At 40.2% G+C, this 14,560-nt stretch overlaps 1 protein-coding gene across 1 annotated transcript; it reads left to right on the forward strand.

The window, feature by feature from the left end:
* The first annotated feature begins 1,362 nt into the window (after window positions 1-1,362).
* LOC115130779 (fibroblast growth factor 18-like) lies at window positions 1,363-12,854 on the forward strand. The gene is made up of 5 exons (XM_029662224.2): window positions 1,363-2,079; window positions 2,245-2,281; window positions 5,611-5,788; window positions 7,858-7,964; window positions 11,050-12,854. The coding sequence occupies exons 1-5, from the start codon at window positions 2,048-2,050 to the stop codon at window positions 11,326-11,328; spliced, it is 633 nt and encodes a 210-aa protein (XP_029518084.1). The 5' UTR covers window positions 1,363-2,047; the 3' UTR covers window positions 11,329-12,854.
* Window positions 12,855-14,560: the final 1,706 nt, after the last annotated feature.

Here is a 14,560-nt window from a genome sequence, read left to right on the forward strand (position 1 = left end):
TTCAAGCAGCTTCATTTTGGACTGCCAGCCAACGCTTCAAACATAGTCTTTTGTTGATTATAACTTACTTTGGATGTACACCAAATGGATGCCCCAGGTCAATCTAATCATCAGATGTGCACGCATTGTGTGTTTATTTCACGGTTCCTATAATAAAGTATTATATTTTGTGCAATTAGGGGTTTTTGAATTCCGTCATTGGAGGATTTCGTTTATTACTGGAGTTTGAAATCTGATAGTACACATGCATTGTACATAGGTACAGAATTGCATACCATTTGTTGTCATAGCCTATTTTGGAATTATACTGATTCACACAGTCACCCTTGTTCTTACAAGCTATTCAACGTGCAATCCACGATAGTTTCAATTGATAGCCCTAACTCTATGGGGAAATTTTAAACGCAATGAGGATGGAATGCTGTAGTTCCCGTTGTAATAGGACAATAAATGAGAATCACACAATGGTCCTAAGTGGCGGGAGGGATGTGGGGTCATTCCACTGCGAGTTCAGAGGGCCTCGTAAACACATTCACACCTCTCTTTCATTTAAATGCAGGATAAGTTATAGCACATTATTGAAAAATCGAGTTTCACAACAACCTGCATTTCAATGCTGTCTGGGAGAGCTAAACCCAATCCACAAACGACGTGGCCTCCAATATAACCACAAAACAAGGCAAGCCGAAAAGTGTAATTGTGTTCTGAAAATACGACTCAAACACTCTTTCTCATCTCTAGACAAAGGTAATACAACAAAACATCGGCAGATATATATTTAATATCAATCAATATAATGAACTAATTAGTGATGGTTACGCCATTAATCATATTGGAAAATAATATCGGGGGAAAAACGGATTTATGAATCATAAAAAATGTGATTAATTTTTTATATTTTTTAAAATCCAGTAGGTCTATTCTCCCAAGTAGGGGTGACAGGTAGGCTAGCGATTGAATTGGGCTAGTAACCAAAAGGTCGCTGGTTCGAATCACTGAACCGACTAGGTGAAAAATCTCTCGATGTGCCCATGAGCAAGGCACCTAAATCGCGCTGGATAAGAGCGTCTGCTAAATGACTAAAATGTAAAGTAGCCCAGGCTATTTTTTGTGAACTTGAAATAGGCCTAAACTTGCATTTAAGGAAATATCCATTATCGAATTGCTCCAAATGAAATGGATATACAGAACTTTCTAAAGGATTGAAAACAAGTCATCAATTTGTGAGTCCCTCCTTGTAGCCTACCAACTCCCTCCCAAGCACCATCATTTATGACTAGAGGAAAAGATTCTCCAAACTTATGGTCTCTCAAAAATTACCCTATCAGGTGCACACCGCTGACAAGTTTCCACCCACCAACAAAAAAACCTCACTGTGCCCAAATCCTTAGCCGCAGACCCTCTACTGACAGGCATTACACCATCGCCCCTGCTACGAAGGTCTTCCGCTGGGTTTGATTCAGATGTAATATTTATACTCTCTGGATATCACTGAAGTTTTATCACAACGTGAGGTATACCCCATAACTTTTTTTAATTTACATTTTCCTATTCAATTTTACGCACTTGTCCCCTTTTGCCAATGTGGAGTCGGAAGATTAACATGATCCATGCAATGTGTAGATATCCCCAGGTACGCACGGAATTGAAATACATCTGATCTTTGGAGCAGCACCTTTGGGAGCAAAGAGGGTGCGCGCAATGGATTTTTAAACAAGGGAAAATATACTAAGCAATGGTTGCAAATTGAATATTTCGGCGCCCAGCAAGATACCACTGTCTACACAGCCCGTGAGAGCGGGGCGAGGAGATTTGGAGGGGGACAGGAAACAATAGGCTATATTTTTCCCCTGGATCATTTTTTTTTACAAGGAAGCACCTAATGTTGCATTCAGTGACATTGTTGCACTCCAGTTGTTTATCATTACACTGGGATTCAAAGGCACCTCCGGAATTGTTCGCGTAGTTTAAGGACGCTGGCGGGTCTATCCTCTACTTCTCTCGGGGCTTTAAAACTGTGGAAACAGGTGTATTTCAGCAAGTCAATATGTCTCTTCTGCCTTCGAGGTTCATATACCTGTAAGGATTCCATCTTTCTATTCCTTTTGTTTCTCAAAACACGTACATTCTTACCAATAGAAGTCGCTAAAAGCTAGTTACGACCTTTATCATCCATTTAGGCTATAGTGTTTATATTTAATGTTATTGCTTGTGAGTAACCCCCTCCTCCCCTTCTCTCTCCAGGTGTTTACATTTTCTGGTCCTCTATTTCCAGCTCCAGGTAGGTTGATTCGATTGTTCAGTTTTTGGACAGTGTGTGTGTGTGTGTGTGATTTTGCGGCACCCATTCTGGATTTATTATGAACAAATCGTTATCATATAATTGGATACTTGCAAACTGGAAAATACTGTGGTTAGGCGCGCTGGTTATTTTCCGAGCTTTGTCTTATTACTTTTTAATATGACTTTAAATACATAAGATTAACACAATTCCCCAATTAAAGTTGTATTGTTCATTTCATAAAAATACAAGCATAGTAACTCTACCCTTGTTTAAACATGACATGTATGGTAGGGAAATAGGTTTGTAATGTAGAAGAAACGACACTACTGCGCACCTTACTCTAATGAACGAGGAGTCCTCGAGTGCATCAGATAAGCGCACAGCGCACCATTGAGCCAGGCAACCAGCGTTGAGGCATGGAAAAAACTGACATGTAGCCTGAAGAAATTTAAAGACATTTAGATCAGGATCATTTGCGATTTTGATCATTTTCAGTGTCGTGGATCTATTCGGTAATAATATAAACTCCACGAATCGCGCGCCTTTTTCGCATGCGATTGATTTGTTAAATTGGTTGTCTGTAGCCTACCTTTCATGCAATACTCAAGTCAAAATGAACATGATGTATTATTATGTAAAGTAACATTCTGCACGGTGTTAGATTCAATTTCTTAACTGTAGCTTAATATTAACAATTCATGTATTTCCGTTTTGGGCATGCTTGTAGGCTATTGGTTATTGTTTGTTCATGATATGTGACGTATGAACATGAATGTAAAACATCTAGACATTTGACATGATGTATTTGGGTTAAATTAATGTCAGATATAAAGGGTAGTTAGGAAACCACCATGTTATATTGCTGGATACAGTGAGAGGCAGTGGTTAACCCACATCCTGCTTCCATGCCTCTGTTGTTGGGGTAGTTTTATAGTCTAGTCAGTATCATATACCGAGGTGATGCCAATCAAACCTCTCCAGGATTACAGAGAACTACTAGAATTGTTTCACCTTTTTCACCCTGTCTCCAATTTAAAGCATATGTGAAAATTTAAAAAAAAATATTGCTTCTATTTATACAGGGCTAAGTAATTACATACAATGCACCCAATCCTTTCCCCTCTGATTGACGTGATAAGATGTCATGAAATCTAGCTTCCTAAAAAATACTTTGGATTTCAAAAAAACAGAACACTCATGCCAACCTAATTATTTATGGAGAGGGCCAATCCATCCAATGAGGCAGCAATAGATGAAGACAGAAAGTAGAATCCCCCCTTTTACCTCTTGGATTTCACATCTCTGTCAGAGATGTTCCTTAATAAATGTGTCAAGGGATCATGATTACAAAACCTGGCATTCCCATTTCATAATAAAAGGGGACATTTTACAAAGACACCAATAAAAAACGAGACACAACTGGGTAATGTGAGGGTTTGTGCTCTGATTGTTCCAAAGGAATTGGGACAAACAATGCTAGTGTTACTGTCTGATTTCGCCCCTGTCCTAGATAGTAATACAATACTAGTGTTTAAATTCTGATATAGTTCTTGCTTTGTATGACTAATTACTTCTGTAATTAAGATGTAGGCCAGAAGGAAGTCTCATAGAGGCTTTGCTAAAGACAAAACCCTCTAGATACAATTATGTAGCACAACCTTGATGGCAGGTAGACTGTGTTATGCAGATAGTAAAGCGTATCTGAGATGCAAGGGGGCTAAGCTTCCCAGTGAAGATGGTGCCAGACTTTTGAAGTTTCAACCATATCCATTTTCGGGCCGTCTTTGAAAAGGGAGACGGCTCGATAAAAAATGTTGTCGATTGCATTAACCTCAGCCCTCTGCAGAGGCTTGCCTTTTTTCCTCGATGTGAAATGCAACTGTCTACAAAACAAACCTTTATGTTTGTTTAGAGATGGAGAGATTTGGCACAAATCCCTCAGCAGTAGTTATCCCCCCCAAAAATGTTTTAGTACATGCTGGCTTGGTGGTTAGCTTTTGGAGTGTGTGTGTGTGGGGGGGGGGGGTAGTATGATGATGTCCTTCTAGGTTGTGGAGCGTTTTGGATGCTCTATTTAGATGCTCTATTGGTTTTGAATGTTCTTTTGGTGTTGTTTAGATGCTCTATTGGTTTTATTGAATGCTCTATTGGTTTTGAATGCTCTTTGAGTGTTGTAGAGGCTCTATCGGATGCTCTAATGTTCCTTCCCTCTAAACATTGACTCAATTCAAAGGAAGTTTGATAAAGATATTTAAATAAGATTTGCTTATTGATTAAGATGCATGTTTTCTTGAGGCAAATTACTTTCTTTTAGTTGAATATTAAAAAGTGATATACAATTGTTTCATATTTTGATTAATATACTTGCGATAGTATTTCCAAAACGAACTGTGTTATGTAGTACCTTTAATGTTTGCTGACACCAATTTTTTCTGAGAACAGCCATAACGTGGCTTCGAACAACTGGGATTTGTATCCAGATCAGTGGTTTGTTTTCCCCTTTTGTATTAAAGATTTGTTCTACCCTGAGCATATTTCCCCACTCATTCACTAAATGTCATTCATTTGCTGAGGTTAAAATAACAAGGAGTTGGAGAATGTAATGTGTATATAATTAGCCACCTGAGAGAAGCTACATAAAAGGCCATTACTATGTAATTACCACATGATACAGCTGGGGAACAGGATCTTGGCGTGAATTGAGATTTCAGGGGTTTTGAAAGTGCACATTTTCCTTCCCATCCACATATGGGGTTGGGTGACAGGGCGCTCAGGCTACATGTATTTGGATGTGTTGTCGAAGTCAGCTATTTAAATAAAAAAAGTAGGCCCTTAGGCAACTTGTAAGTGCAGAACAGACCTTTGCATTCATTCTAACGGCGTGAAGTATTTGAATAGGGGAGTTTATGTTACGAGATGCTCCTTCTTCGTGTGTTTTATGGTAAGAGCTGCCTCTCGCCATCGCATCCACGTCTCCACTGTGATTTATAGGCCTTACTGGGCCCTAGGGCAGATATATTTTTGATGGTAGTGTAACAGGTCTGGATGCTTCAGGTGTATAATTGCTAGTGGCTTGCTTGCTTGTGGAAATGGAATACTGGTTCTCAATATGGCCCCAGGCAAATAGTAAATAGCCGCCTCAATACAAAGACATGCAATAATAATGAAGCACGTACCATGTTGCACTTTTGTTCTCTTCTGCTTCTTTGAATGTGTTCTCAATGCCGCACAGTTAGATCAGCTTACAACATCCAAGCAGAGCTTCATGACAGAGTACCGAGTAAAAGCTGCTCCATGAACACCTGTGTCATGTCTTTCTCCTCCAGGAATCACAACAGAGCTCAGCTGATTTTAGGATCTATATCGAGAACCACACGCGGAACCCGGACGACCTGAGCCGGAAGCAGATCCGCATCTACCAATTGTACAGCCGCACCACGGGAAAGCACGTCCAGATCCTGGGCAAGAAGGTCAACGCCAACGGAGACGATGGGGGCAAGTACGGTACGGGAGAATTCCTGTGCACTTCACTTACAGACACTTGAGCCAGTTCCCCTCATCAATGGTCTTTACTGTGGGAATTATCCCATGTGAACCAGGATTCATTGGACCTATTTTGGACCGCTACTGGTCAGAGTTGGAGTTACATTTCTAACTTGTGAACTTTGACCCTAACTCTGCTACTTACTGATTGCTTGGTTAAGCCATTACGATGATGAATAGTGTGGGAATTTGAGGCTATAAGCATGTCTGCCACAGATAAAGCGTGGCTAGATGTATATATTGTCTTTAGTCATTGAATCTCAGCTGTGTTCCTTCCACTGTTCTGTTCAGTGACCATACTGAGGTGGGAATACAGCTGATTGTTGTCATGGGAAGTAATTCTGCGTGATGCCTGGCATAGTCGTTTCCAGGTCTACAGAGGGTCTATCAGTTTCTACATTCACTACAGTTTCTACAGTAACTGTGGGCATGGCACATATTCTATTCAAAGTTGGACGGTGGTCTAGGTGCGTTTGTATGGGAGTGCTTGCCTGTTTGCACTCACATGTATGATTTGCCAACAAACAGTCAGTCGGCGGTAATGTTGCCGGCCCGAGTCGACCTCACTGTTGTGTCGACTGTGTTCAGTCACAGATATGCTGAGGCGAGGTTTCCTCTCGTTGCTTGTTAGAGCTTGAGTGGAAGCAGATTCAATGTTTCCCATGAAGACTTGCCAACCCTGCCCCCTCAGCCCCAGTACCTGGCACCTGTGAACTCCCTGACACTGATTTAACAGGAGGCTTGAGAAGACACTCTTCTCTCATCTCTGCACTAATCCTCACTCAGTCATAACAGTAACCGCACAATGGAGGGTCAAAAAGCACGGCTGAGAAATGGAGCCGCAGCTACAGCAAGGTCAGCTACCCCACATATACACGCGGATAAGAGGGAGTTATAATTCTCCTCAGGCAGGAGTGCTTGCCTTCAAGAAATGTGGTATATATAACGTGTCACATGCAATCCCACATAATTGATGTCACCATTTGTCCTACTAGGATAGCATCTTATATCTATATCTAAATGCATAGGTATTTGTAAAAATGTGTAAAAATCCATGTCGGTGCTGGTAAATGTTTTTTAAAGGCAGTTGTTGCACCTGTAGTTTCCAGTTGCACTCGCACAAGTCCGCCCTCGGCACAGTCGTTTGAGAGCCAGCACTGAAAATGCTGTGGGGCTTCTATAGCTTGGCTACAGTGAGCAACACTACACTAAAACCACTTCAAGCCAGGCTATCACAGTACAGCTTGCGTTTTACCTTTGTAGTATGCAAGGGGTGGAAGAGGGGCAGCTAAGTGGGGACTTGTGGCACTCTCTGTCCCAGCTTCTCCAACTCCTCTCAGGAGCTCCATTGTATTTCTCAAACCAGGCCTTCTGTGATTTCAGAGAAGTCTCACCTCTGTCATTTTATCCTCTTTTCTCCCTGGTTGAGAGAGGGGGATGTCTTCTTCCCTCTCTCTCTCCACGTCAGTTCTCAGATGAGTTTCCCACTCCCCTTTCCATCCTAGATTGTTTAAAGGGACAATTTTGGAGATGCCCCTCCCCACACCTCCTGGCTCCCCCCTCATGCCTCCGTTCCCTTGAGTGCCACTGAATAGACCAGTGTGTTAAACAGATGGATCATCTTTAACTTTTTGATTGAGTGAGCACAGACTAAAGAGAACCTGAAACCTAATCCTGAGGGAGCGTAACCCCTCCAAAATGTTTGGCAGATCTCTTGCCCGCGAGGAGCGAACAGAAACAAAGCTGACCCCACAGGGGTTAAGGTTGTGACAGAGCAAAAGAAGCCACTGGTGTGCTTGTTTAGAATGGATCATTTCAAATGTAACCATTTTGTTGTGGCACATATGTTGTTGTGTAAACTTTATCACTGCAGGAAGATGATACTGATATTGGTGTCTACCTCTCTGTGGTTTATAGTAAATTACCAAACAAATGTTTTATCGGTTAAAACTGTTTATGGACTGTATCAACTCAATGCATGTAAGTGTTTGAAAATAATTATCACGTTTTGTTTCTCTTTCGCCGTCTAGCTCTTCTTATTGTCGAGACGGAAACCTTTGGGAGCCATATTCGAATAAAAGGGGAGGAGAGTGGGCATTACATCTGTATGAACAAGAATGGCAAAATAGTTGGAAAGGTAAGCACATCCTTGGTTGTCACTCTCTTGCCAGAGAACGAGGAAAATCTAACCCAATTGGGCCTTTTCTATTCTCTTGTGTTTTCTAGGTATAATAACAGAGAACACCTAAAGAGACACCCCAGTGTGAACATTACTTTGCCTACGCATAGAAACATGGTTTTATGTGTGCTTAAGTTACCTTTTTAGCAACACGCAGACATTCATAATAATACACATCAATGTATGAAGAATCTACAGATAACTGCCCAAATAATGGAAACACTTGAGTAAATGAGGGATATAAAGAATGTTTAAAGCAGGTGCTTCCTGAGTTAACGAAGCAATTAACATCCCATCATGTTTCGGGTCATGTATAAAAATGCTGGGCATGCCATTATTTTGGTTACCATGGCTATGCCCCCAAAGGATGACAATGCCCCAATCCACAGGGGACGAGTGGTCACTGAATGATTTGATGAGCATGATAATAATGTAAACCATGGCCGTGTCAGTCACCAGATCTCAACCCAATTGAACACTAACGGGAGATTCTGGAGCGGCGCCTGAGACAGCGTTGTCCACCACCATCAACAACACACCAAATGATGGAATTTATTGTGGAAGAATAGTGTCACATCCCTCCAATAGAGTTCCAGACACTATAATCTATGCCCAGGTGTACTGAAGCTGTTCTGGCTTGTGGTGGCCCAATGCTCTATTAAGACATTTTATGTTGGTGTTTCCTTTATTTTGGCAGTTACCTGTATGTTCACTTGCGTAACATACAAGTCATAACGGAGAGTGCTCACTCAGTGTACCCCTGAATAAAAACTCTTTGATAAGTAACCTGTGCTTTTCTTTTGACACTTCATCGGTCAATTAATAGACTGCAATCCTCACAATGATCACAGTGCTTTGGAAGTCTAATGCCCACACAGGAGGAAAGCCATTGCAATTATACCTCTTGTTCACCAGGTGGCGCCATGTAAAATAGCAGCATGTACACTCCCCTCTGTATTTGTTTGGACAGTGAAGCTAGAATTATACATTTGGCCCGACACTACAGCATTTTGGATTTGAGATCAAATGTGTTATATGAGGGGACATTACTGAATGTCACCTTTTATTTGAGGGTATTGTCATACTTTTCTGTTTTACCATTTAGAATTTAAATCACTTTATACATCGAGTCCCCCCGTTTGAAAAGGTTTTTGTTCATAAGTATTTGGACAAATTAACTTATAGTGTATTGAAGTAGTCACAAGTTTAGTATTTGGTCCCATATTCCTAGCACACAATGTTTACTTCAGGCTTGTGACTTTACAAACTCGTTGGATGCATTTGCAGTTTGTTTCAGTTTCGGATTATATTTTGCCCAATAGTACCTGAATGGTGAATAATGTTTTGTGTCATTTTGGAGTAATTTTATTGTCAATAAGAACAAAAGATGTTTCTGAAAAATTCTACATTAATGTGGATGCTACCATGATTATGGATAATCCTGAATGAATTCTGAATAATGATGAATGACAGAGGCATAAAGATCATACCCTCAAGACACACTAACCTCTCACCATTACCAACAACAGGAGGTTAGCATTTTTGGGGTGGTATGATCTTTGTTCATCTGTAACTTTCTCACTCATCATTATTCATGATTCATTCATGGTCATAATCATGGGAGCATCCATATTATTGTAGAAGTGTTCAGAAACACATTCTATTCTTATTCACAGTAAAAGCGACTCCAAAATGATACATTATTCACCATTCAGTTCCTATTGGGTAAAAGATCATCTGAAACACCAAAACAAGCTGCAAATGCATCCAACAAGTTTGTAGAGTCATAAGCATAATGTAGTCATTGAATATGGGACCAAATACTAAACTTTTGACTACATTAATACATTATAAGTGAATCTTGTCAAAATACTTAATACAAAATACATCTTAAAATGGGGGGTCTAGATATATAAAGTGCTTTTATTTCTAAATGGTAAATCAGATATGTATATAAATACCCTGATATAAAACCTAAAACTTTTAGGAATCTATTAAATCAGATCCGCTTTACCCAACATCTGCATCGTGCTGGTTTTGGCGGTGTCGGAGGTCGAACTGCTTTAGGACTGCCAAATCCACAAGTGGCTCCTGGCGTTATACCTTAAGCAGACATTGCCATTGGCTGCACGGAGTTGTATTAAAGGGATACGTCAGGATTTTGGAAATGAGGCCCTTTACTTCCCCAGAGTCAGATGAACTTGTGGATACCATTTTTATGTCTCTGTGTCCAATGTGAAGGAAGTTAGAGGTAGTTTCGCAAGCTGATGCTAACTAGCGTTAGAGCAATGGCCGGAAGTCTATGGACTACCATTCATTTCGCTAACGCTATTTAGCATTGGCTCGCGAAACTACCTCTAATTTCATAAAAATGGTATCCACGAGTTCATCTGACCAAAATCCCGAAGTATTTCGTTAAGAGAAATCTCATGCACAAGTTAGAACACAGGATTGTGACATGTGATCTACACCTCCATTAAGCTGATGGAAATCCTAATTATTTTGTTGAATGATTTTCAAATTGAGCGTCATTATTTCTATATAGCCTACACTTTCTCGTTCTGAACTTCTAACATGTGGGACTGGTGTGGCTCCATGACGATGATCAAGAGCAGCTGCTCCCAGATTTGACAGCTCCAAAACAGTTACACCTCAGACACAGCCAAAAGAGCTATGCGGGGTGTCGGTTAACGCCGGTTAATCCTTGATCTGATTGAGTCTTGCTTCCCTGTCTAAATACATACATAGGGGAGTGTACATCACAAAACAAGTATTATTCTTTTTAAACACTCACATAGCTTAAACTTACAAATTCAAGGTGTGAAATGTCTAGTAAAGTTTCTGTGTCCTTAAAAGAGCTATACCACAAATGCAACTGTAGTTGTTCCATCTCTTTCTGGCTTCTATGACATACAGCAATGTTCTTTGGCAGTAGGTAAAGTAGATTTGGCTTGATGTTTTGCCGCCGTGGAAGGCGGAAGTCATTGTTTCAGAGTGTTAGAAACCAGGTGCTAAGTGTCTTAACATGTTGTTTTCTTTGCAGCTCAATGGAAGGAACCAGGAGTGCGTCTTCGTGGAAGAATTCTTGGAGAACAACTACACAGCTCTCGTGTCAGCCAAGTACAAAGGCTGGTACCTGGGCTTCAACAGGAAGGGGAGGCCCAAAAAAGGATCGCGGACCACACAAACACAGCAGGAAGTGCATTTCATGAAACGCCACCCAAAGGGTAAGGTGGACCCACTGGAAGAGTTTCGTTTCACTACAGTAACTAAGCGGACACGAAGGGCACGTCGCCTAAAACACAACCCCAAAACAAACTGATTGTCCAATGGACAGCACACGCACTGTTGTTTCAAAGGCCATGTAAAGCTTGTTGCCTTAAAACCCCTTAAAGACGTATGTAAAAAGAACGGCGACAAAAAAGAAAAAAAATTCAGAGGTTTTATTTTTATATTTCAGGAACATTGAACATCTCCCAACTGTTGGATGTTTCTGGGTAATTGTTATAATGTGTCTGTTATTTTATTTATACTGGATAAACTAAGGACGACAAAGGACCCTTTTTGCCACCATCTTCTGCTCCTTTCCTTCTGACAGCATGAGTTTATAAATGTTATAGAAATCATGCACTAGATTTGATTGGAATACCTGTCAGTTTTGTTTGTGTTACCCCAGACAACATGGATCCCATATTTTCCACTGGAATCGGGACGCCATGGAGACGAAATGGAGAGAGGCGACAATGGCAGGTGAAACAGTTTACCTAGATAACTGCGTAGCTTTGAGTGCAACATCTGACAGTGCCCCCTCTCTCTCCCTCAACTCCCCCTCTGTTGATACCTTCTGACTCGTGGCCTACTCTGGATGGAATGCGCTGAACACGTTGTGCACTGTGCGATTTCTTTGACATGTTGGTGTGCAACCTATGATTCAGCTGAACACAACATGCTTTGACTAGCCAGACATCAGACAGACGGGGTTGTAAGTTTTGTTTAACCTGAGTTGATGTGGCTCAGAAGTGAACTGAGACAGAAACACTGACTCTGTTAAAATGGGAAATGTAATATCCCACCTCTTGCCTTACTTTCCTTAGTGTGGTAGAATGGTTGAAAAAGACTAATGAATACTGGACAGCTTCTCAAACATTGCCGTACAAGTATATGAGGTTATCTTATATACATATATTTTGACACAGAGCAAGCTATCTGGTATTATTACCATCTGCATCCACCAATTTACCCTGCTTTTCATAGGCCTACAACCAAAAGGTGGATTGTATCACTGGTTGTTCATGGTGCACCCAAGCACCCATGTTCAAAGAGACATCCCAAAAACTCTTCATCTCTAACATTGTGTTCAATCAAGCCAGTTATATTGTCGAGAGCACTGAATTGTTATAATGCGTACTAGGAAAGGTATATATTCATCCTACCCACCCACTATCTCGGTATTGTAAGACCTAACTCTTAAACCCTGAAAACCATATAACGAGAAATGTGCTTATTTTGGATTCGGGGAACAGGTTGCGGCCATCACTAGACCTGGCAACCAGAGGAGTTGTGATCCCTACAGAACAATGTTGACCATTTGCCAGTGACGACAAAGTTCAGCCTCTATTCCTGGGTACAGCTGTAGTAGCCTATATATTTGTCTACCACCTGACAGGTTTTGTATGAGATGCTACTAACAACATGACACATTTATGAATTTTTAAAATGTATGCAAAAATAATTTTATGACTATTATAAGATATTTATTGCCTTTCTTTGTAAATACAATGTGATGAATTTATTTGGCCTCTGTTAATAAAATGAGGACTATATTTAAAAAAGTTATTCTATGTGTTTATAGTTGTGGGGCAAATACTGTACATGTGCCTTTTCTCTCCTAGACATTGGGGTTATATAAATTCACTGGTAACTACTTTCCCATAGAACTTTAGACTAATGTTGTAGCTATCAATTGGTCAGACATTGAGTACATTCCCTTCTCTGCATACTGCCAAGGTATGCATTTTCATATACAAACCTTAAAGTGTGAAGGCTTCTTGTAACAGCAGTAGATGTCTATGTCGAGAAAGGTTGCATTGCGGAATCATTGGAAGAGCTAATCTAAGGATTGGAAATGTGTTTTAATGGCTGACAAGTTTACTATAACCTAACCGTGAACTTTGACGGTACATTAGCTGGTCCATGCTAAGACGTTCTCCAACAGATCTTAGGTGTTAGTAGTTACCTCTCATCACCTCTTTAATATTTGGATAGAATTGATGTTCTAGGAATACTGCATGTACTGACTGTAAGGCAATTTTATCTACAAGGAACAAAATTATTATTATTGTTTTTTGTTGGTCCACATGATACAAATATAGATTTTTGCTAATCTAACATCTGAGTTAAGATGTGGGTTGGCAGACAGTGCCCGCATAACCTTTCACATTACGCAAATTGCAATCATAACTGGGATGTCCTAAACTTATAAAATCAGAGATAAATTGCTTGGAATGTTATGTGGACATCAAAGTCAAGGCTGAAAACCAGGATAAAGGGAGTTTGGTATCATTGAAATTGTGGAAATATGGAGAGATATTTTAGCATTTTGGTGTAGCCAGTGCACTGATGGACTCCTTACTGGCACAACTAAATCTAGAAAGAGGACATTTTGCCATGAGTCCATAACAGTTGAAAGACAAGGAATGTTGAGAGAATAGCAGCGAGCTCTCTGCTGTGAACATTCTATGACTGAACATTGTGTTACTTTAATACAAATGATAATACTTTTATACAAAATGTTGTAAGCCTCTTTTTGGCACAAAGGTTTGAGACATTTTTCCTCCTTAAAAACAGGATGAAGGAATGTGGAAAAGCATGTCTTATAATGTTGTGCGCTGGAATGGTGTTTACAGTAACCGTCAGACTGAAAAATGGCAGTTTTGAACAAAAAAGGTATTTTGTTTAAGTTCCTACTGATGTTATCAGACACCCAGTAGGCTAGCCACCTAGCTACACCAGATGAAGACTCTATTCCTTCATTGGATTTAGATGTCTTATACATGTTTCATACTCTGTCTGCTTTGAAAAGTACTGTTTTGTATGTGACATGAAGATTCTCCAAACCAGAACTCAAAGAAACTAGTGTTCCATTCACGCGTGTATGTTTTTTAGGGATGCTCAGTCATGCTTTGCTGTGTCTCATAGCACCTTTTATTTCATGTATGGTACTCGTACCATACGGAATCCCTTAACAGGTTCATGACCAGGGCTGGTGATTTGTCAATTTAGTATATCAAAATACAAATATTGTGCCTGTGCAAATGACTTACAGGGTAGTAATAATAAAATAATGATATGCATATTAATAATGTCCCTCGACAATCTACATTGAACAAAAAATATAAATGCAACGATTTCAAAGATTTGACTGAATTACAGTTCATATAAGGAAATCAGTCAATAGAAACACATTCATTAGGCCCTAATCTATGGATTTCACATGACTGGAAATACAGATATGCATCTGTTGGTCACAGATACCTTTAAAACAATGGAGTGGC

This window comes from Oncorhynchus nerka, linkage group LG6 (genome assembly GCF_034236695.1).
Source record: "Oncorhynchus nerka isolate Pitt River linkage group LG6, Oner_Uvic_2.0, whole genome shotgun sequence".
In the NCBI taxonomy this organism is placed as follows: domain Eukaryota; kingdom Metazoa; phylum Chordata; class Actinopteri; order Salmoniformes; family Salmonidae; genus Oncorhynchus; species Oncorhynchus nerka.

Excerpts from the sequence above, each read along its gene's own strand:
- LOC115130779 (XM_029662224.2), top strand. The coding sequence starts at position 2,048 with ATGTCTCTTCTGCCTTCGAGGTTCATATACCT. Across the intron at positions 2,282-5,610 it reads TCCTCTATTTCCAGCTCCAG|GAATCACAACAGAGCTCAGC; the intron begins GTAGGTTGATTC and ends TTTCTCCTCCAG. Across the intron at positions 7,965-11,049 it reads ATGGCAAAATAGTTGGAAAG|CTCAATGGAAGGAACCAGGA; the intron begins GTAAGCACATCC and ends TTTTCTTTGCAG.